Source organism: Heloderma suspectum, chromosome 5 (assembly GCF_057233095.1).
Source record: "Heloderma suspectum isolate Gila_16-S chromosome 5, 16-S_ref, whole genome shotgun sequence".
NCBI lineage: Eukaryota > Metazoa > Chordata > Lepidosauria > Squamata > Helodermatidae > Heloderma > Heloderma suspectum.
This window is the reverse complement of record NC_139462.1, coordinates 174,082,879-174,107,767: the sequence shown is the minus strand read 5'-3', so window position 1 is coordinate 174,107,767 and position 24,889 is coordinate 174,082,879. Positions and strand designations below refer to the sequence as shown.

General features: G+C 43.5%; 1 protein-coding gene across 2 annotated transcripts in view; it reads left to right on the top strand.

Annotated features, from left to right (window-relative positions):
- KCNH8 (potassium voltage-gated channel subfamily H member 8) overlaps positions 1 to 24,889 on the top strand; it is a 297,245-nt gene that overhangs the window by 98,405 nt on the left and 173,951 nt on the right. For both annotated transcript variants that reach the window (XM_084860434.1, XM_084860433.1), the window contains exon 2: positions 19,473 to 19,706. In XM_084860434.1, coding sequence (XP_084716560.1) covers positions 19,473 to 19,706 — 234 coding nt within the window. The remainder of the gene's footprint in view (positions 1 to 19,472; positions 19,707 to 24,889) is intronic.

The window sequence follows — 24,889 nt, the reverse complement described above, 5'->3', positions numbered from 1 at the left end:
TAGGCGCCAGGCGAACCTCACTAGGGAGCTCATTCCAGAGCCGGGGTGCCACAGCAGAAAAAGCCCTCCTCCTAGTAGCCACCTGTCTCACTTCCTTTGGCAGGGGCTCACGGAGAAGGGCCGCTGACGATGATCTTAAGGTCCGGGCAGGCACATATGGGAGGAGGCGATCCTTCAGGTAACCTGGCCCCAAGCCGTTAAGGGCTTTGAATGTTAACACCAGCACTTTGAATCGGGCCCGGAAATGGACTGGCAGCCAGTGCAGCTGGAAAAGTACTGGCGTAATATGAGCTCACAGGCCAGTCCCTGTTAACAATCTTGCTGCCCTATTTTGGACCAGCTGAAGTTTCCGGACTGTTTTCAAAGGCAGCCCCACGTATAACGCATTGCAGTAATCCAGACGAGAAGTTATCAGAGCATGGATAACTGTAGCTAGGCTATCTCTGTCCAGATAAGGGCGTAGTTGGTATAGCAGCCTAAGCTGATAAAAAGTGCTCCGTGCCACTGAGTTCACCTGTGCCTCAAGTGACAGTTCTGGATCCAAGAGCACCCCCAAACTATGAACCTGATCCTTTAGGGGGAGTGCAACCCCCTCCAGAACAGGTTGAATATCACCTAGCCGGGCAGACAAACCACCCACTAACAGTACCTCCATCTTGTCTGGATTGAGTTTCAGTTTATTGGCCCTCATCCAGTCCATTACCATGCCCAGGCACTGATTCAGAACAGCCACTGCCTCACCTGGTTTTGATGAGAAAGAGAGGTAGAGCTGGGTGTCATCTGCATATTGATGGCACCTCAGCCCACACCTCTGGATAACCTCCCCCAGCGGTTTCATGTAGATGTTAAACAGCATGGGGGATAAAATAGAGCCCTGTGGAACCCCATGGCACAATTGCCATGGCACAGAGCAATAATCCCCCAGCACCACCTTCTGGAATCGGCCATCCAAGTAGGAGCGGAACCACTGTAGTGCAGTGCCTCCGACTCCCAACCCAGACAACCTATCCAGAAGGATACCATGGTCGATGGTATCGAAAGCCACTGAGAGGTCCAGGAGAATCAACAGGGTTGCACTCCCCCTGTCCCTCTCCCGGCAGAGGTCATCCCACAGGGCGACCAAGGCAGTTTCCGTTCCAAAACCAGGCCTGAAGCCCAATTGAACGACTTCCATGTTATAATTGAACAACTTCCATGTTATAATTGTTAACTATTTGATAAAGCACTTTACATGTGAAAAGTTATTACAAATATTTATTTAGTTCATCTTCACAACCTGTGACATCTTTCAAACGCCTCATGAAAACACAGTTGTTCACCCCAGCTTTCCCTGGACTGTAAGTAAATTAATTATGCTGCTCCATTTTACTGCTCCTTGATTTTTTACTGTAGTTGGAAGTGTTTTCAATGTTGTGTTTTAATGTTGTGTTTTTAATATTGTATTTTAATATTGTGAACTGCTGAGAGATGTTATTATATTCAGTGGTATATAAATGCCATAATAAATGAATAAATAAACGTCTCTAGGATTTGAATAGGATAATTTCAGTTTGGAGTTCAGATGGAGAATTGAGGCTGCAAAGATCTAACTTGCCCAATTAACTTTGTTGTCAGCTGCATACTCATAACAAAACAACCAATTGCAATTAGCTTGGCCATTCATAACAATCCAATAACTGCATTCCTATTTAAGCTTCCATCATATTTACCATAAAGAATAGTTCCCAGTCTTTTCAATGAAGAGCCTTTCTAATAAGGCAACAATGGTTTGGATGCAACGAACCATGAATGGAAGGAGAATATGCATTAATGCTGGTCTGTGAACTCTTGAGCAAGAGCTAGCACAGCCTTCCCCAGTCTGGTGCCATCCAGAAATTGGTCAACTCCCATCAGCCCCAGCCTGCACAAACATAAAAATTTAAAAGAGCCATGCTGGATCAGACAAAGGGTCAATCTCATCCAGCATTCTGTTCACACAGTGGCCAGCTGCCTGTGGGAAGCCCACAAGCAGGACATGAGTGCAACAGCATGCTCCATGTCATGTTACCCAGCAACTGCTGTACACAGGTATACTGCCTCTTACACTGGAGAATGGAGATAGCATATAGCCATCAGGACTAGTAGGCATTGACAGCTTTATCCTCCATGAATTTATCCATTACCCTTTTAAGCCATCCAGATGGGTGGCCCTCACTACATCTTGTGGAAGTGAATTCCATTGTTTAACCATGTGCTGTGTGAAGAAGTATTTCCTTTTATCTGTCCTGAATCTCCCAACAATGAGCTTCATGGGATGACCCACATATTATTCTAGTATTGCCGGTTCATTTTAGTATCATTCTAGTATTATGGGAGAGGAGAAATATGTCTCCCTATCTGCTTTGTCCACATGCATTGCCTACGGTCAGGGATGGTGGGAGATGTAGCCAAAAAGATCTGGAGGGCATCAGGTTGAAGAAGGCAGAGCTAATGGAACAGTTCTACAGTGCAGTGTCACAGAGTATCAAGGGTTTCATCTTTAAGATGCCATAAGACTCTTTGTTGTTTTTGAATAAGGAAAATGCAGGGTGTAATGTATAAATTCCAGTGGGCCATAAATATATATTGAGAATAAGCTTATGTAAAGACTTACACAAGAGCTTGGAGCAGCTCCTCTAGATTTAGTGTTACTTTTGTCACACATAATTTCTGCAAAGTTGGAGACGGCCCTTCTATAAGCAGAAGAGGTGAAGTTGGAGACAGCCCTTCCATAAGCAGAAAGGGCTCCCCACTGGCAGCATATTTGGATGCAACCCAATGTACTTCAGAGTGCTTTTCATTATTTAGTTAGATCATTATTTCACTTTTTTCTAGGGTATTGAAGCAGCTTACACACACACACACACACACACACACACACACCCTATAACTGACAAGGAATAAATATGATTTGGAGGCCTAGTTTCTTTTTGCCCCAGGCACTGAACTCAGAAAAATTAATGGGAGGGAGAACGCATGGCACACTTCAAGGATCCTTAGGAAAGTTTTTACAATGGCTCATAATTAGGTTTTGGACCATCAAATCTTAGAATGACCACAGCAAAAGATATCACTGTATTTTGCAATGTAAGTTTCACCCAGGTTTTGAACATATTTATGGACTGAATTAAAACAGTTAGCCTTCAGTTGAGGAAAGCTGGCCAATTAAGTCAATTTAAGAAATTACAGTGATGTGTTCTGCATTCATTAAAAATAAAATAAACTGAAAAGGACAGACTTGCCGTTTTATATATTTCTTTTTTGTGTTGTGCAAATTCAAGTATATTTTAATATAGAAATCTTTTATAACTCAGTGGTGTTAAGTAAATGTAAACAGCTTACTCTTTCTGGCTCATTTACTTCTAAATAGAGCTGAATCTTGTTATTTTATATGCATGAAATACTACTTATGTGCATAAAATATGGAGAATTCATGTTACTTTTTTTTTTTTTAAGGATGTATCCCTGTTTAAAAAGTGCAAGCTTCTAGGCTGAATAACTTAATAAGTAACAATATAGAGATACAGAATTTTAAAAAACTAGATTTTAACAAATGTAACAACTTCCTTACTAAGCATTTTGGATTTTGTCATTAGCCCTGTCCCTCAGAACACTAAGTCCTATACACACTTCCTGGGAGTAATTTCCATTGAACTCAATGGCACTAACTTCTGAGTGGACATGCATAGGATTGCACTTTTAAGGACTGATTTTCACAAATTCCGACTTGTAAATAAGGATGTACAGACTGTGTAAAATCTGCTCTGTCTGTGTTTCACGGATAGTCAGGTGCCTTTTGTTCCGTCATCCGCCCACAGACAGATGCAATTTTTTTTTGTCATGTAGAAAAATACATAAATAATTACGTAAGTATTTACGCAAGTATTTACATAATTTACCTTAGTATGTAACATGTAGCGTATTGTCCCCCATTCCATTCAACATTTCCTCAGCAGAAACGTAGGTATTTTCCTATGAATTTATATGCGTAAATTTCGGGAAGATTCCACAGGTCAGATTCTTAAACATTTTAGCTCATTTTAGTAGGGATGTCAGAGAATTCCACGACGGATCTTGGTGAGGATCTGTGCTGGAATGCTGTGCACCCCCGAAATCCATCGCGGAACGAAGCCCCCCCCATGAACGGCGCGCGGGACAAAGTCCCCGCCGCCCCCACCCCACGAAAGGCGCGCGAAACAGAGCACTTACCTGCTCCCATCCACGCTGCTTTGCGAATGGCAGCCATCCTGCGGCCGCCATTCGCTTCCTCCTCTTCATAGCCGTGATAGGCTATGTAAATACTTACGTAGCCTATCACGGCTAATGCAGGGATGCCATTTGCATCCCTGCAGAGGCCGTGATAGGCTACATAAGTATTTATGTAGCCTATCACGGCAGGGGGGAAAAAACCCAGCGTACGCAAATGGCGGCGGCTACCGCCATTTGCGTACCCTGGGTTTTTTCTCCCCCTGCTGTGATAGGCTACGTAAGTATTTACGTAGCCTATCACAGCAGGGGGGAAAAAAACTCAGCGTACACAAATGGCGGCGGCTACTGCCATTTGCGTACGCTGGGGTTTTTCCCCCTGCCGTGATAGGCTACGTAAATATTTATGTAGCCTATCATGGCTCAATACAGGGACGCAAATGGCGGTGGCTACGACAGCCGCCATTTGTGTCCCTGCAGGGCTGCCTAGCGGCTGGATGTTGGGCTGCGGGAGGCCGGAGCCGGCTGGCGGCTCAGCGGCTTGGCCACAGAGCGGAGCCGGCCGGGCAGGATTCTGGGGGGGAGGAGCGGATCGCCTCCCCCCCCGTCGAGGATTCCGGGAGGAGGGACAGAGTGCCCCCCCCACCGCGGATTGCCCGGCGCAGAGCCAGGTAGGTGTTTCGTACATTCCTACATTTTAGTCCATCTCAAATTTCTCCAGCATTTCTACTTGTAAATACTGTTCGCTAAGGCAGTGTCATATATTTTGTGTGACACAAGTTCTCTTCCGTTGGTCAGTAGTCCTGGATACTGGACATGTGAAGATGTCCTCTAATATGCACTGGCTTGATCCACCCCCTAGATAGAGCCCTACTCTAGAGCCTACTGCTGTTGTGTGATTGATCATGATTACTGCCCCAGTAGAGTAAGCCCTGCACACGTACAACCACATGTACATAGACACCACCCTTCAGACTGATACTGACCACATGTCAGCAGTGGGATATAGATAGTGTGTGTGTTGGTATCTAGGAAGTGGACCTAGCCAGTGTGTTTTAGAGAACCTCTTTACACATTCAGTACCCACACGTACCAAATGTCTATAGAGCACTAAAGGTATACATGTATGTATTGATACCTTTCCCCCTCTAGGGATGTATGAATCCCTTACCTCCGGGTCCAGCGGGGGGTCTGCGGGGGGGGGGAGGCGATCCATCCCTCCCCCCAGAATCCATCCGGGCTGGCTACACTCCATGGCAATCCTGCAGAGCTGGCCACCGGCTCCGCTTCGCTGGTGATATGGCTGGCTGCCATTGCCATGCCATATCGCTGGGGTGGGGTAAGTGAGTCTCCAGATGCAAATGGCGTAGTGGGCGCCATTTGCAGCTGTAAAGCTGGTAGATTAGCCTAAATGCAGCTATTTACAGCTGCATTTAGGCTAATCTACCAGCTTTATGGCCGCAAATGGCGCCCACTACACCATTTGCATCCAGAGACTCATTTACCCTACCCCAGTGATACGGCACAGCATTGGTGGCCAGCCGTATCGCCAGCGATGCAGAGCCAGCGGCCAGCTCCCTAGAATCAACACACAGAGGGAGCCGACCCACATGGATTCCGGGGGGAGGCAGAGGTGAGTTCTCCGTTCTGCCACGGGCCCCAATGGGGCTGGATTCTTGGAATCTGGCCTCATTGGGGTCTGTGGCGGAATTCTCCCCCATCCCTATGACCCTCTCCCATAAATGGTGGAAGGTTTGCAGAAATCTGGGACAGCCTTATTCAGGTGTTCCAATTGTGTACATAATTGGGTGTCATCACCAAATGTGACCACTTCACTGCTTGCTCCCAATACCAGATGGTTTATGAACAAGATGAAAACAATTGGTCCCAATTAGGGATGTACAGATTATGTAAAATCAGTTCTGTCTGTGTTTTGTTGATTGCCAGGTGCCTTTTGTTCCATTTTCTGATTTTTATTGTTTCCAAATTAGTGCAAATTTGCATTTGCATAAATGTGCAATTGCACAATTTTGCACATGTGAAAATGCACAAATTCCCCAGAATGCACATTTTCACGCTTTAGCTTATGGGGGAAATGCACATTTTGGCTGGGTTTTTGTCATTTCATGTAGTTTTCTACTATGAAATTTGCACAAAATTCAAGGAAGTTAGAAAAGAAGTCCACAAATCTGCAGAATCCATCTGATGCAGAAAGCCGGTCTGCTGCAGAATCCGCAAGTCAGATTCATGAAAATCCCAACTCATTTGGTTCCAGTGCATATTTCTCCGACATCCCTAGTCCCAATACAGATCCCTGTGGGACCCCACTCTTTTCTTTACATCCCTCAATTGGGATAATTAACCAATTATCGTACTCCCTGATTTCTGTTCTTTAACCAGTTACTGATTCATAGAGGATCTCTCCACTGATTCCATGACTGCTAGGTTTGCTCAGGAGCCTTTGGTGAGGGACAATGGAAACAGCAATGGAGGGTGTAGTGCTCATGAGCGCCAACTGCCTGCCTGTTGCCTGTGTGTTATACAGCACTGAACACCTGAATAGGGCTTATGTCGTGCATTATTTCAAATGCACTGTGGGGACATGTGTATGTACAACATTTTCTAATTGGAGATTGCATGCATCAGCCCTAAACTCTGTAGTATATATTGAATACCTAATTTAAACATACCATGCTTTTGCAGAAGTAGCACTGAAGGGACATGCACGTGACGTCCTAATGTGAATGGAACTGTCAGATATAATTTTAACTAATTCAGTGCTGTAATGCCCCCTTCCTTACAGTGTTTTACCATATGGCAAACATCTTGTTTTGCCAGGCATTTTGTGTTATTGAATGGATATGTTTCATCCAATGTTTCTCTTGTATCTGCTGCATCTGTCTGTTTTTATGATATTCTGTGTATTTTCTTCTAGCTTTTCATTAGATTTTATTATGAGTTTTAATTGGTTAGCTGACCTAGTAGTACGCAAGCCCCCCAAAGGACAGGATATACATTTGCATATAAAACCAAAACACATTCTGGCCTATAGTAAGACTGTGTTATGTATATCGGGGTGTACATTCTTCAGTTCTGTCTTCATAAATGTATTGGCAATTATTGTCAGGGGACATTATGCTTAGGCGCGAGGAATGGGGAGAGCAACGGTAGTTCATCCTTGGAATCTGCAATGAAAAGAATCAGGTAGGAGGTGATAGGAAAGACCTTTGCCTCAGACCCCAGACAGCCATTATCAGTCAGCATATACAATACTGGGCTAGATGGACAAATAACGTCGCCCAGTGTAAAGCAGATTCCTACGTCCCATTATGGCACACAGTTGCAGTACATTATCTTCAGTAATGTAATATCTCCAAATAGTTATCTAATATTATCTCAATTAATATTTATTGATTTGTTTATTTGTTACATTAATATCCTGCCTTTTCATCCAAAGAGTCTCAGGCTGAGAGTCAGCGACTGGCCCAAAGTCACCCAGGGAGCTTCATGGCCGAGTGGGGACTAGAAACTGGGTCTCCCCAGTACAACACTCTAACCACTACACCACACTGGATCTCATTTACATAATTCCATTTGGGTCACATTACAGTATAAAAACTACTGCTCCCAAACAGATACAATATTATAGTAAAGCCAAAAAAATAACTCCAGATAAAACTCTCAGTCCTCACCCAAAGGTTCACATGCATCAGGCCTCCTTACTATCACCCCCTGCCTCTCAGCCAGTGAAATCTCCCTGCACAACTTTTAATACTTTTCCTGTCACAATCAAGTTAAATGGGCACCTGAATCCAGTATATCTTGGGCCAGGATTATTAATAACTCTTCAGAAATCCAGATAAGACAGCCATTATTAATAGTACAGTCATATTCATTCTTCATCTGTGACCAGATTTGTAAGTGACATGAATTGAGCTCTGGAATATTTATGGATTAGCTCCATCAGTGTAAGGTGCTTTACAGAGGACTGGTCCATTCCCTGCAGAGCTTACAATCTAAAATTCACAGGGGAAACAGGTGACGGGGAGAAATGTGGGGACATGGAAAGGCAGATCTATATAACTGTTTCAGTTATACATGTTTAGAGTCAAACTACATGATACATTAAATGCATAGTGTATAACTTTGTCTGTGGGTCTTTAAAATTAATAAGTACAGGGGGGATTTTCATTGGGATAACCACACCAGGAGGGAGATTAAAACTTACCTCTTCAGGTGTAATTCAGACAAAAATCAGGTACGACATCACAATCGCCCTCAGAAAATAAATCCTTTTTTTCCCCTAAGGCCAACTGCAGTATGGGAATGCTGATGTGATTTTTGTCAGGATCATGGCTAGAAAAGGAAAGGGTTAATTACTTCCTCCCTGCCCACTATGGTCGCAATGACAATTTGCCTCCCTCCTCACACCTAAGATTAATCTTTTAAAAAGTCTCTTATGTGGTTGAAAGCTATGCAATTAATATAATGTGTAGTTAGGCCCTGAGTTAGGACATGGGGACTAGGGGGTTGTGGCAAAGTCCTCGCAGAAAATGTGGTTTAGAGAGGACATGCTACAGGAAAACATAGCTTATCATATGTTTCTTGAGAAATCCAGGGGAATGAAAACTCTGGTGAAAAACATTTCCAGGGGGATGAAAACTCTGGTGAAAGAGGTTGGGGCAGGTAAGAATTTCAGAGAATTTTCTCCTTGGAGAGGCAGACAGGATTTCTACGAACCTTTTTAAGTGCAGGGAGCAGTTGGTAAACTGTAACACCCCTTTACAGCTGTTAATTATTGATAAAATGTGTATATTTGTATACATATATAATATTTTCTTTCACTACAGACTGGAGATGTAATTCTCTTGTACAGCTATTAAATATTTTTATCACAACTATAGGGTGTGAGTAAAGTGCAGTATTTGTTTTGCAGCTGCTAATTGTGGGCAATTTGCCATAGCTATTAACTGTGGGCAATATTTCTTTTACAGCCATAAGCAGTAAGCAAACTGTAAGCATATTTGAAATTACATATCTCATACTATACTTGTTTTAAAACACTCTGAAATGTTCTTTAAATATTACTTTCTAAACACTGGTGTATAGATTTCTTGTTAGTTATGTCAAGATTTTCTCTACAGTATAGAAATCAAATAACACTACTGTTCTCGCCTTTATCTTTTGTACCTGTGCATTTCCACTACAACAGTCAGACATTTACATTTAAGTCCTGTTGTGACAACTAGTTGTAGCATAAGATAGCAAACCAGGCAAGAAGGAAACATACATGTAAAAGATAACTCTGTGGGATTAAAAAAGAAACAAAAAGATATTGCACAAACTATGTCTTTGAAGCACTGTTCAGGAGACACAAAACCGTGTGTGTGTGTATGTGTGTGTGTGTGAGAGAGTGAGAGTGAGTGAGTGAGAGTGAGAGTGAGAGAGAGAGAGAGAGAGAGAGAGAGAGACTGCGCTTGTTAGTTAACCTAACAACTAACTTAATGGCCTTCCAGTCCAAGCATGGTTTAAAGATAAAGAACCAGAAAAAGGGAGAGCACAGAATAGCCCTTGAAGTTGGCCACCATCAATAGTTAACACCTGGACAGCATACTAAGTAGGTCACCTGGTCACAGTCTTTCCCACTATGAGATGCATTGTATTTCTGTTTAAACTATAGGGTACACACACACATTTTATGCAAATCCATATTTTAGTGATTTATTTCCTAATTGGAGGTGATGTGTGATAGTGGCTATCCTTTGTATGTATGCTACATGTTCAGTTTTCAACACCGTGATAAGCTTAGAGAACAAGAGAGTTAAGCGTCCTGCCAAGCAAGGTCAGAGATTTAATCAACCAGGTCTTATATTTACATTTTCTTCTTGTCTCACAAGTCTTGTAGGTAGTAGTGTTTTAATTATATTATTATCAACATCATCATTTATAGGCCCTACAGTGTGCTGGATCTATGCATACTGCATTATGCTGAAATTGAAACAAGGAAGCATTGCTCTGGAACTTCCTTATGAGAGGGAAGGCATAGGCTACACTCAAGCGAAGAACCTAAAACATACACAAGAGGCTGGGTGTATTTTAGAGTTGTGTGCAAATGGCCTCTCAAAATTCTTCAGCCTATTTGTGAGCAGAGAAATTGGGGGGGACAATTTCACTAAATTTCTCCTAGGGGAGGAGAAACTCCAACAGTTTCTCACAGATAGGGCTCGCTACTGGCAGGGGTTGTAATGTAACACACATTCTTTCTTTTTTCCTAACGGTTTTTGGTTTATTGTACTGCTTCTGCAAGTAGCAACAGCATCAACTGTGTTGAGGCTTCCACTCTTCTGAGGCAGAATTTTGAATTTCTTTTGGTGGTATTTTTGAGCTTACCTAATCACTGTGTTTTCTCTCTCTATTACACATCTTTCCGTTGCTCTGCAGCCTCCCAGGCCACCTGCCATTCCTGAACTGAAAAAGCCCCATGGGAGGAATGGGGCTTCCTCAAGATAGCTTTAATTGAAGTGTGGGAAGCTGAGGAGGCTACAGGCTGCCACAGAGATTGTTGTACAATGAATCTCTGTACACTCCATGGCCACCTCATCAGTAAATTAAGTTCCATGGCCACCTCATCAGTAAAATAAGCACAAGAATCCAAAGCCCAACCCATGAAAATTTTCCCAAAAATTCTTCTGCTTTGAATTTGTTTTTGAAAGCAATTTGTTTTCTTCCAAATTTAGGGATGTTAGAGAAATCTGCTGCGGATTCAAATGAGGCCGAATTATTTGGAATCCGGCCTCAGGAATCCGCAGCGGATCGGGACCACTTACCTCCACTCCAGAAGGACTGGAGGTAGAACAGCACTCGTCTGCTTCTCGCCAGCCAGAGCCGTTTGCCTCCTACCTGTCCCTGCTGATTGCCATCTCTTAAAAAAAAAAAAGGCGATCGGGAGGATGTGCCCATAGACTTATACACAAATAGAGTCATGAATCTTGCGTATGCAAGATTCACGGCTCTATTTTGTGTATAAGTCTATGGGCACATGCGATCAGCAGGATGTGCCCATAGACTTATATGCAAAATAGAGCCGTGCGTATAAGCGTATGGACACATAGACTTATATGCAAGATTCATGACTCTATATGCATATAAGTCTATGGGCACATCCTCCCAATCGCCATTTTTTTTAAAAAAAAGACATGTCAATCAGCAGGGACAGAGAGGAGGCGAAAGGCTCTGGCTGGCAGGAGGGAAGGTAAGCGGCCCCCAAGCCAGTTTCTCCCACACCAGAATCTAGGAGTAGGCGGATCACTTACCTGGCTCCATTCCCGGGATCTGCAATGGGGGGGAGGCGATCTGTCCCTCCCCCAGGAATCCTCCCCAGCCAGCTCCGCTCCACAGCAAGCCCACAGAGCTGCTGGCTGGGGCTGCCGGCAGCTGGACCTCCGTCCGCTGCTGGGCTGTGGCTGCAAATGGCGGCTGCCATAGCAGCCGCCATTTGCATCCCTGCTCTTTGCTGTAATAGGCTACATAAATATATACGTAACCTATCATGGCAACGCAGGGATGCAAATGGCCTAGCGGCCACCATTTCCATCCTTGCATTAGCCATGATAGGCTACGTATATATTTATGTAGCCTATCACGAAAAGAGCAGGGACGCAAATGGTGTAGCGGACGCTATTTGCGTCCCTGCTCTTTGCCGTGATAGGCTACGTAAATACTTAACATAGCCTATCACGGCTAACATAGCGAGGGAAATGGCAGCCGCAGACCGGGGCCACCATTTGCACCTGTGGACGGCCGACAAAAGGTAGGTTCCGTCCCAGGGAGGTTTCGTGGGGTGGCGGGGTGATTGTTCCATTCTGCCACGGACTCCGGGGGGCGGATTCTTTAGAATCCAGCCTCACTGGAGTCCGTGGCAGAATTCTCCGCCATACCTACTGGAATCCAGGTGGAGCAGAACCACTCTGGAGGATTCTGGGGGGGAGGACCGGATCGCCCCCCCCCCCCCGTGGATTCCCCACTGGAACAGATGGTGTGGAATCCATGCACCCCTATCCAAATTGAATGAGAATGGTAAAAAAAAAAAAAATGCAGGAGACATTTTTGGCACAGCAGTAGTGTATTTCTCCGATTCAGTAGCTCCATTGCCCTGTCACACAGTGACCTGGTTCGCAAGATCATGGCTGAGGAAATAAGCCACAGTGGCTTATCCCCCCCCAATGCATGTGTGCTGGGGGTATTTGCATAATTACCCTCAGCAGTGTGGCCTGTCATGCCATGTGAACCCAGCCACGATGGCTTGTTGCTGTTGGTAACAAACCACCCAGAAATTATGGGATGTTGTAGGGTTCTGGGTGGCTCATTAAAACAAGCAACCCTGGCCAGGTGTGCATGACATGACAAGCCGTGCTGGTGAGGGTAATTATACTCCCCCGCCCCAGCATGCACAGTGGGGGAAATAAGCCACAGTGCCTTATTTCCCCAGCTGCAATCATGGGAACTGGGCCTATGTTTTAAGCTTTGGGGAGATTACAAACATCTTCCACTGCATCGAGCATATTATGAAAAGTAAATAACATTTTAAAATATAATTTGATGGTTTGATGACTCAGGATTGTGGTCACAGTTTTTTGGGACTACTCTTTAGGTCAGATTCTTCTATTCTATAGCGTTTGCTAAGACATTCCAAATTTACACTAATGTAATTGTTTCCAAATGTTCCTCCATCCCTGCATTCTTTTCTATTTGTTTCCCTTACAAGATGTTAAAATCCTTTTTTAGCTAATTGGCATGGCCCAGAATCTTTTATCTATTCAGTGTTCCTTTCTGCTTCATGCAATTCACATTGAATTAGCTGAGACGATGAATGACTCTGCAGTAGGTAATTGTATTTTAAACAATAAGAAACTCAGGAATAAATTAATTTGAAGGCTGCAGATGCTTTTTAGATACATGATCATTAGCTTTTATATAGAGGCACTGTCATCTATTTGCATGGCAAGCATATGATTTTAATTCTTCTACTATTAGGGGAATCTGATTTTGTTTTGACAGCAGAATCAGCACGCAAAGCCATATCACTGATAATGATATTCATTTTCAACTTAGGAAAACAAAAGTGGTCATTTGAGGAGTCAAACGATGGCCTGAACTTAGCTGGATGGTGAATGTGTGGTGAACAAATAAAATATATTTAAGTGTTATGAATAACACCCCAGAATAAAAAGACAGGTGACAAGGTTTAGGCTTTAAAAGAGAAATAACTGCATTTAATCAGAAGGGATGTGCAATGGTTAAACACTCAACAGTTTGGGTGTCCTATCAGACTGAGCCCCATTTGGTGAGTTCCCCAGGCTCCAGGCCAGTAGCTAGTCTTTCACCTATCACTTTAATGTGCTGAGGGAGGCCTACCAGACCACCCCCCTCTAAGCCTTATGGCTTTTTTGTGGGTGAACCAGGTAAGCTCTGACCCAGTTCAAACATACCGGGGGTTTATCATAGAATCATAGAATAGTAGGGTTGGAAGGGGCCTACAAGGCCATCGAGTCCAACCCCCTGCTCAATGGAGGAATTCAAGTCAGAGCATCCCTGACAGATGGCTGTCCAGCCTCGTCTTGAATGCTTCCAGTGTGGGAGAGTCCACTACCTCCCTAGGTAATTGGTTCCATTGTTGTACTGCTCTAACAGTCAGGCAGTTTTTCCTGATGTTCAGCCGGAATCTGGCTTCCTGTAACTTGAGCCCATTATTCTGTGTCCTGCACTCTGAGATGATCAAGAAGAGATCCTGGCCTTCCTCTCTGTGACAACCTTTCAAGTGCTTGAAGAGTGCTGTCATATCTCCCCTCAGTCTTCTCTTCTCAAGGCTAAACATGCCCAGTTCTTTCAGTCTCTCTTCATAGGGCTTTGTTTCCAGTCCCCTGATCATCTTTGTTGCCTCCTCTGAACCCTCTCCAGTTTGTCTGCATCCTTCTTAAAGTGTGGTGCCCAGAACTGGACACAGTACTCCAGATGAGGCCTAACCAGTGCTGAGTAGAGGGGAACTAGTACTTCCCAGGATTTGGAAGCTATGCTTCTATGAATGCAGCCCAAAATAGTATTGGCCTTTTTTGCAGCCACATCACATTGTTGGCTATATTCAGCTTGTGATTGACAACAATTCCAAGATCCTTCTCGCTTGTAGTGTTGTTGAGCCACGTATCCCCCATCTTGTAACTGTGCATTTGGTTTCTTTTTCCTAGGTGCTGAACTTGGCATTTATCCCTATAAAATTTCATTCTGTTGTTTTATACCCAGTGCTCCAGTCTATCAAGATCACTTTGAATTTTGTTTCTGTCTTCCAAAGTATTAACTATCCCACCCAATTTTGTGTCATCTGCAAATTTGATCAGCATTCCCTGCACCTGCTCCTCCAAGTCATTAATAGAAATGTTGAAGAGCACGGGGCCCAGGACTGAGCCCTGCGATACCCCACTTGTTACCTCTCCCCAGTTTGAGAAGGTCCCATTGATAAGCACTCTTTGAGTCCGATTCTGTAGCCAACTGTGGATCCACCGGATCGTTGTTTCATCTAGCCCACTGTGAGCTAGTTTGCTCATCAGGATATCATGGGGCACTTTGTCAAAAGCTTTGCTGAAGTCGAGGTATATGATGTCTACAGCATTCCCACAGTCCACAAAGGAGGTTACTTGATCAAAAAATGAGATCAGATTCGTCTGGCAGGATTTTTTCTTGACAAATCCACGTTGGCTTTGAGTAATCACTGCATTGTTTTCAAGGTGCTTCCAGATGGATTGCTTTATCATCTGCTCCAGAATTTTCCTTGGGATTGATGTCAGACTGACTGGTCTGTAGTTCCCAGGTTCTTCCTTTCTACCCTTTTTGAAGATAGGGACAACATTAGCCCTCCTCCAGTCATCTGGCACTTCCCCCGTCCTCCATAATTTCTCAAAGAGAATAGACAGTGGTTCTGAGAGTTCTTCTGCCAGTTCCTTTATTACTCTAGGATGCAGTTCATCTGGCCCTGGAGATTTGAACTCATTCAAAGTAATTAGGTGTTCCTTGACCATATGCCCATCGATCTCAAGCTGCAATCCTGCCCCTTCAGCCTGTACTTCGCCTTTGCCAGGGGGGTCATAGACCCTCTTTTGGGAGAAGACTGAGCCAAAGTAGGAATTGAGCACCTCTGCCTTTTCTTTGTCATCTGTTATCATTTTGCCATCCTTATTTAATAGCTGAAGAACCATTTCTTTCCTCTGCCTTTTACTATGCATGTAGCTGAAGAAAGCCTTTTTGTTGTTTTTAGCATCCCTTGCTAACCTCAGCTTGTTCTCAGCTTTAGCCTTCCTGACGCCATCCCTGCAATTCTGTGCTACCTGCCTGTACTCGTCCTTTGTTACTTGGCCTTCTTTCCACTTCCTATATGTGTCCTTTTTTGTTTTCGGGTCATCTCTAAGTTTTTTGTGAAGCCACACTGGCTTCTTCTGTTGTCTTCCACCTTTTCTTCTTGTTGGAATTATTTGTAATTGTGCCTTGAGAATTTCCTTTTTTATAAGCTCCCACCCATCTTGGACTCCTTTTCTCATTAGAGTCGCCTGCCATGGGACCTTACTGGTCATTGTTCTGAGTTTATTAAAATCAGCTTTCCTAAAATCCAGGGTACGTGTTTGACTACACTCGGCTTTTGCTTCCTTTAGAACCAAGAACTGAAGTACAACATGGTCGTTTCCCCCAGAGTTCCTGTAACTGCTACTTTATCCACTAAGTCATCTCTGTTGGTTAGGATCAAGTCAAGGATAGCTGATCCTCTAGTTCCTTCCTCTACTTTCTGTAGGAGGACATCCACACAAGTCAGGAATTTCCTGGAGGGGCCATGTTTTGCAGAATTTGTCTCCCAACAAATATCGGGAAAACTGAAGTCCCCCATTACTACTACATCATGCTTCCTTGAAACATTGGCTAGTTGCTTTTGAAAAGTTTCATCCTCGTCTTCTCCTTGATTGGATGGCCAGTAGTAGACTCCGACCACCAGGTTCCTTCTGTTCTTTTCTCCTTTTATTTTATCCCAGATGTACTCGCTGGGGCTACCAAGCTCATCCTCCTGTATTTCTGTGCAGAGATATGTATTTTTCACATACAGTGCAACCCCACCTCCCTTTCTGTTCTTCCTGTTCTTTTTGAACAAGTTATATCCTTCAATTGCTGTATTCCAGTCATGAGAGTCATCCCACCAAGTCTCAGTTACACCTATTAAGTCATAATTTCTCTCTTGTATTAAGAGTTCAAGTTCTGTTTGTTTCCCATACTCTGGGCATTAGTATATAGACGTTGAAGACCATGTGCTTCATAGTCTGGGTTTCTTCCTACATGTGTCTGAAAACTATTATTGGGCACTATTAGAGCTGTTCTCTCCATTGCAGTGCATGAACCTATGTCCATTGTTACCCCGAACTTTACATCTCCCTTCCCCGTAGGATTCAGTTTAAAGCCCTCCTGATAAAGTTCTTCATGCTGTGGCCAAACACATCCTTCCCATCCTTTGTGAGGTGCAACCCATCCCTTGCCAACAGCCCATCTTCCAGGAAGTATAGCCCGTGGTCCCAGAATCCAAATCTCTCTCGTCGGCACCACCTTCATAGCCAGTCATTCACCCAGAGTATTTTTTGTTCCCTTTCTATCCCTCTTCTAACTACCGGAAGGATGGATGAGAAAACTATCTGGGCCCCAAAGTTCTTGAGTTTCCTTCCCAAAGCTTCAAAGTCTGACATGAATTCTTCATAGCTCCGCTTGGCAGTATCATTTGTTCCCACATGGATGAGAAGAAAGGGATACCTGTCAGTGGGCTTTATGAGTGCAGGCAACCTTTCAGTCACATCTCTAATCGTCCTCCTGGGAGACAACATACCTGGCGAGTCCACGGGTCTTCGCAACATAGTTGAGTCTCGATCCCATGCAGCAAGGAGTCTCCCACTACTACCACTCTTCTTCTTTTTGTAGGCCTGGGTTTCATCACCTCTGTTTGACTGACCTTCAGCCTCTTGCTCACTCTCATGTAGGTTCCCTTGTGATTCTTCCTCTGCAGGCTGTCCTCCAGTCTCATCCGCAAGTACCTGGAATCGGTTCACAGCTCCACTGCTTCCACTGGTGCAGAGTGGTGTCTAGTTCTTCTCCTAACTGTCACCCTTTTCCAAGGAGTATCCTCTACTCCATGTTTCTTCTCAGCATTTCCCACTTCTGCCTCATCTTGCTGTTGCTTTTCAAGCTTCTGTTCTTCACTTTGTTGCTGTAGTTCCCCCATTCTGTCCAAGAACTCTTCGTGTTCTCTTATTCCCCGAAGGGTCGACAGTCGCCGCTCCAGTCCACTTACTTTTTCTTCCAGCAGCGTGATCAACTTGCACTTGTTGCAGGTGTAGGCCATGTTGTTCTCAGGCAAGAAAACAAACATTGCACACACCTTGCAGGTCACCACCACTGGAGAGTCTTGTCCTTCCATAGCCTCTTTTCCCTTTTTGTGTCTAGCTTTGTGATTGTTCTAGACTAGCCTGTGCTTGCTCCTCTACTCACTAAAGGTTAAAAGCAGAGTCCCACTGGTGTGGAAGTGTGTGTTACAAGACAAATAAAGGGGGGGAAAGTTAGTTAAAAAAGAAAAAGAAATTTTAGGGGCCTCCCCCTTGACCTCCCCTGGCCAACTCCTGTTTGCTCCCCCTGTTCGCTCGCTCTCTGGGAGTTTGCTTGCTTCTGTAGTCCCTGGACCAGCTGGAGCAACTTGCTCTGCTCAGCTGGGAGGCGGGAAACAGACTCAGGGGTTTAATATCAGAGGTTATTTAATCCATGATAAGTCATGGTACATGCAGGGAGCCATTTTGAATATGGCTTGTCATGCGAACCCAGTGATGGAGGGTTATGTGGGAGTTATAATCCTCGTATAACCCTATAACAAACCAGGAGTTGTCGCTATCCCTTCTAGACTGGTAGCCTTGAAATACGCAGGTCTGAGGAAGACTCCTAACAGAAGCCTCAGGGTGCACGCTAAATAGTTGTAATCATGTGTATGATTGTAAGCTGCCTGAGGGCATCTGCCAATTGGGTGGTATTTACAGTTAATTAATAGTTAAATTAGAATTTTCTTCCCTTAAGCCTACCAAGATGAAAGGGCAACATAGCAACGTAGCAGGTGTCAGGGGACGAGCAGTACTTTGAGCTGTTCCTGCGTAACACACACATCCATGCGTGACACACCAGCTTCTGCAGCCAGCCCACTCCTGTCTCTCCCCAGGGCTTGGTTGCAAAAACTGCAGTCTTGCTCACCAGCAAAGCTGGGCACAGGGAAAATACCAGCATAATTAGATACTCAAACAAGTGAGCTCAGTGGGATGGAAAGTATATTGAGTCTATTAAAGAAGATTCCACCACTCTATTAACATTACTGAAGCCACATAAAAAATACGTCAGTCATGCACAATGTAACATTTTCCCCCAATTCTCCAGTTCCCTGTGGCTGTAGTCCTATTCAGTGGTGTAGTGCCAATACATTTTGAAGTGCAGGAGCTCATCGTGACAACCCCTGTTGCCACGCCCAGAGGATATATATCCTTCTTTTCTATTATTTATATTCAAATGAGTGGTTAAAAACTCCATCATGAAATGCAGGCATCCAGACCACTCATAAATCTCACAGTTAAGTTTCCTGGGCATAAGTGCAATTCCGTGCATAGCTTCCTGGGAGTAAGCTCTATTGACCTCATTGGTGCTTACTACTGATCGTTCAACTTGTAAAACACACAGCGAACTTTAACAAAAGCTCTTCAGCCAGTTGAAATGCAACCTTTTGCTTTTAATTAAAAATGCAAAGAATCTTGCAAAGAAATGTTACCATTTAAACTGCTAGCCTGAAGGAGGAACCCCATCAAAGAAAAGAAAAGATATAGCCAGCCTCTATTTAATTATTTTCCTCATTCTCCGAATTCCTCTATGCCAATCTGTCACAAACAATAGTAAAATTTGAAAGCCCTGTTTCCACCGCATTCCCTTCCCAGGGCAAGGAGGGCCCATCAGTTACCCAGGCACTCTGGTAGATGTCATCATCTTTCCAACTCTGAAAAATGTCCCAAAGCTGCACTCACCCCAGTCCCCCCACTCCACTGCCCCACTACTTATGGTTTAGGGAGGGTGGCGTAGCTGAATATTGAACTGTGCTGGGAACAGTGCAATCCCATTTGTAAGTGTTTTACTTTTCTGTTTTTCTACAGATAGTAACTTCATCCTTGCAAATGCCCAGGTGGCTAAGGGATTCCCCATAGTTTACTGTTCCGATGGCTTCTGCGAGCTCTCTGGATTTGCAAGAACGGAAGTCATGCAGAAGAGCTGCAGCTGTAAATTTTTATATGGTGCTGAAACAAATGATCAGATGATTCTTCAAATTGAAAAGTCACTGGAAGAAAAGATAGAATTCAAAGGAGAAATAATGTTTTATAAAAAGCACGGTGAGTATTATTTCATTCATCAGTGATCAACTAGTTCCAGACACACTGTGAATGTAACCTTTATTATTCAGTGCAATGCTTATGTAGCATCCACTTGAACATGGCTTTTGCCTTTGAATGTTCAAAAGGCCACAGAAACACATGTGATCGCATACTCTGAAGTTGTACACTGCATTGTGAGGTTGTGCTAAATTCAGTATAAGGTGCATTATAGATTGTCAACAAAATTGCCTTGTACTTGGGCACTGATACACCTTTATGGAAATGTGAATTTGAATTCATCAGGCAAATGCATACATACAAACTGATTTACGCTGTATTTCATTACTGGATGACATACCATTTGGAGGTCACAGTTGAACTTGGGAACAACCTTTATTGAAAAGTGTATCAGAGGTGGGGTGAGGTGATATGAAAGCTAGTACTTGATCTATGATGACCATTTTATAAATGCTAATCAGTATTTCATTTTGCAATCACAGAGTAATGAAAATGTTTGAGCTCACTCTTGGATGCTCAAGGCAACATATACTAGGTGTGTTACAGAGCTACCATTAAATAAATAGGTCGTGGATGGCTCTGAACTGCATGGTCCATCCCAGCCTTCTTCCTGCCTGCATTTCAAACACTTCTTACACTTCAAACACCTGAACACAGAATCTACAAACAAGCATGTTTTCCAGGTTAGCAGACTACAGGTAATACTGTATCTAACCACAAGAATGTTCTTTTACCTTTAAAATTATAGTTGTCCCTGAATTTTCAAAAGTGAATTTGAAAGTTTGTTTAGTATGGCAAGGGCAATTTTGATGAAAGCAAAAAAGACTAGAAAAATTCTGAGGATGATTTCATACGACTATACTTGTAACCCACATAAAACATTAATGGAGGTGGCTAGTTAGACTCAAATGACTCTGGCTATTACAATATGGAAATATGTTGCTGTTCCTTTAAGAAATAAACTAGACATGTCATGTTGGTACTGACAAAAAGGAAGAAAGATAAGGCATACTCTGGTTTTTCTTTTCTTTTTTACTGGACTTCCAAGTGTCATAGAAGGAAAAATAATAGGCAGCAGCAGTAGTGTCAGAAAAAGAAAGGAATAAACATCAATGCTGAGAAGAAAACGTTTTGGCTCTTATTTGAATGAAACATGAATTCTAGAAAAGTTTGTCTTGAGTTTTGTATTGATGGAGTTCTGTGCAATTTTATGCACATGTAAGAACATAAGAGCCATGATGGATCAGACAAAGGGTCCATCTAGTCCAGCATTCAATTCACACAGTGGCCAACCAGCTGCATGTGGAAAACCCACAAGTAGGACATAAGTGTAATAGCACCCTCCCACTCCTGTTCCCAAGTGACTGGTGCACTTAGGCATACTGGCTGTCATACTGGAGGTAGCATAGAGCCATCAGAACTAGTTGATAGCCTTCTCTAGGAATTTGTCCATCCCTTGTAAAGCTATCCAAGTTGGTGGCCATCACTATATCTTGTGGTAGTGAATTCCATAGTTCAACTACGCGCTGTGTGAAGAAGTACTTCATTTTATCAGTCCTGAATCTCCCACCAGTCAGCTTCATGGGATGACTAAGATCACTCATAGTGCTATGAGTGAGGGAGAGAAAAGTCTCCCTGTCCACATTCTCCACATCATGCATAATTTTGTACACCTCTATCATATCTCCCCTTACTTGCCTCTTTTCTAAGCATTTACATTTTAAAGTGAAATCTCTACTGACTAAATCAATTCATACCCAAAGAAGAAAAATGAAGTGTCTGTAATACTAGGAGAAAAATCTCCCTTCTTGCTATTACAATATAGAATGAAAAGTGGGAAGTTTAGTGTTATGCCCAGGGCATTAATGGACTGTATCTTTCAAAATGTTGTATCCTGTGGCAGCATCATGAAAATTCAGCAGAATCACATCCTTCGATGGTATTAGCATTTAAAGGAAGACATGGCATTGTGTCTCCAAACCATGTTCCAGGAAATTGATTCAAGGACACTCATGTGTAATGATTAATAATTTACAAACGTTGCCTGAAAACAAGTAATCCTCTTGCACCAGTACTTTCAGAGCTATTACTGCATGTCAGTGAAGAAACATTACAATATGGATGGGTCAACATTCACTACTTGGACACAACTCTGTCTTAATTTTAGTGGGGGCTGATTAATTTCAGTGAACTAGAGTGATCAGCAGTGGTAGCATTTGGTGACTGGAAGAAACAGGACCAGGAACACTAACCTATTAACTCAAGCATTTTTTCAGGTGTCCTGGTTCAAGGAAGGGAGGGATCATAGCTCAGTGGCAGATAACATGCTTTGCATGCAGAAGGTCCTAGGTTCAATTCCTGATATTTCCAAAGGATCAGGTAACAAGTCATGGGAAAGGGCTGTCTCTGGAGAGCAAATATAAGGCGGCTTCCATGTTCCTAAGAAGAAAGCCTCTTGACTGTGTGTGGAGTTGCTTCACTCTGCCTTCGGGAGGAATGGGGCATGTGGTGGTAGCGTCTGCAACATCCCAGTGTCAGAGGTATAACATTGTGTGTGGGTGAGGTTAGAGCCTTTATAAGCCTGCCCTGCCCTCCACCTGACCTCTTCTCCTTCAGTATGGCATCCTGCCCACCTTCCCTGGGCATTAGTGTGGGAATAGCCAGCTGCCCATTGGGGGGCTGATATAACTTTTGTTCTCCTTGCTGAGAATGCATCTTTTTTCACCTACTTCACATTGTTAGTCTCTGAGCTGAGTTCTGCTTAGGTTAATTGGGTGAGATGTCTAAGTCTCAGCTTGACGGACAGTGTGAGCACCCAAATAGGTTAAGCATCCTGGGGTGCCATGAGGATGAAGGGGCACTGGCCCAGTGCTAGCTACCTTGATTGGATGGGTGGTGGGCAGAGACCTTGGGCCAGGTGTAACAATATGGAACTTCTGTTGGATTTAGCCTGGATGGGGTATGCTTCATGGAAGAAGCCAGGAAGGAGCTGAGAACAACAGCCACTGCTTCTGGCCTGAGGAGAGAGAGGCCACAGCCTGAGAGAGCTCTGTAGAGGAGCCTTTAAGTAAAACTTGGAGATTTTTTTTAGAAAGCAGAGTCTGTTTGGTTCTGTGGGGTGCAATCCACCAACTTTGAAATACAGTGGTAGTGGTGACTGAATCCTAGACAGAAGAAACATAGCAAACTGTGAGTAGAGAGAGAAAGAGAGGTTGAAAATGTAGGGCCTGAAGCCACCAAGCACATTAAACTTGCAAGTTCAGAACTTAGACCAGGCATGGAAAAAATGGAAAGAGGAGTTTAATCCCTTAATGTGGACATTGCAATGGCAGATAAAGAGGCATCTGTGAAAATGAAACTGCTTCTATATTTGACTGGAGAAAGGGGAAGAAAAATAAGTGAGACACTGTGTGTAAACATTCTACAAGCACACCATACTTTGGTTACAATAATAGGTTGTTTTGATGCCCACTGCAACCCCAGAAAGAATGAAACAGTGGAAAGATACAACTTTCTGAGGCATAACCAAGCAATAGGGGAAGGCACTGAGGAATATTGCACCAGTTCAAAGATGTTAGCAGCCAGCTGCAATTTTGGAGATATCGAAGAGTCCTTAATAAGGAACTGGATAGGACACACAAGTACAAGAGAGATTGCTGAGGGAAGAAAAGCTTTCTCTAAGGAAAAGATTTCCAGGGCAGCTGAGTTGCCCAAAGATAAGATTAGATTAGTGGAACCTGTCCATATAGTATAGAAGAAAAAGAAGGAGAAACCAGATGTAAGGACAACAGTGAACAGCATAGAGTGATGCAAGTAACATGGGTGGGGGGACACAAGACAAAAAGATAATTGCCCAGCTTATGGTAAGAAATGCCACAATTATGAGAAACGTAACCGCTATGCATCCAAGTGTCTATCAAAACATAAAAGCTAGAGTGCACACTATAAATATGGAGACTGATAGTGAATATGAAGACATTCAGCGGGTAACAGATCAAGTAGTAAATATTAGGGAAGTGCACGGACCCCCACCTTACTTTGGGTGCCGATTTGGACCTTGCAAAGTGGCCCTGCTTCGCTTCAGACTGATTCAGACCCCATCCCCATCAAAGCGAGTTTCGGACATCCAAATCACTCACTTTTGAGGTTTTCCCATTGATTTGCATGGGAAAACACAAATGGCCATAACCTTTCCAGTTTTCATGATAAATGTATATTGTATTTTTAATGTTTTTCATCTTTGTAAACCGCCCAGAGAGCTCCAGCTTTTGGGCAGTATAGAAATGTAATAAACAATAAATAATAATAAAATACATGAAATTTGGGGGACTGTTAGCCCCCCAAAGGGCGGGGGGAGTCCACCTGCCAAATTTCAAACAGTTTGGCCCAGTGGTTTTTGTGCTAGGCACAGGCGAAATTTGATTTTTTCAGGAAAAACTCTCAAAGCAAAGAGTTATTATGTCATTTTAAAATAGCCATAGTTGGGGCACATGTGGTTGTATACCATTATAGTTGGGTCACAGCTCACATTTTCTAACATTACTGATCTAGTGGTATATCTTCTATTTCACCACGGTGTGAACATAATATATTCTCTAATGTGTTTTACCTTTGCATTCTCGTTCTCTGTGTTAAGGGTTTTTTTTTTTTCTCAGCCAACACGTGGGACAGCCAATAGCAGTGGGGTCGGCGTGAGTGACTGCTGTTGACTACTCAACTAAGGATTTTGTTAAATCCCTTCCGTCTGTCCTCCATAGGGATATTAGGATTGTATTTAATCCGGTCCGGGTTTTCATGTCCACCCTTCCATCGGCAAATCCCTGGCGTCGGGCTTGCCTGCGCCGGCATCATTTCAAGGAGGGAGGGAAATATCATTGAAAGCAAATTGCCTTTAAGGTTTCTTTCTGATTTAAAGGCAATGGAGACTGCCTTTCTGACCCAAGCATGAGTGCCTTATTTAAACCAGCTCCTTAAAAAAAAAAAAAAAAAAATTAAATGACCATGCCAAACTTTGCATGTTGAATGTATTCAGCGAGGGGGGAAAGGCACTTTAAAATGCCCCCCCCCATCCATCAAACTGGTGAGCGAAAGAGAAAGAAGCAGGCAGGGGTTAAGGATAACAATCCTCCTCATAGATAAAAACTCTACTGAAGTCAGCAGGAGGGGGAGATTCCAAGTAAATG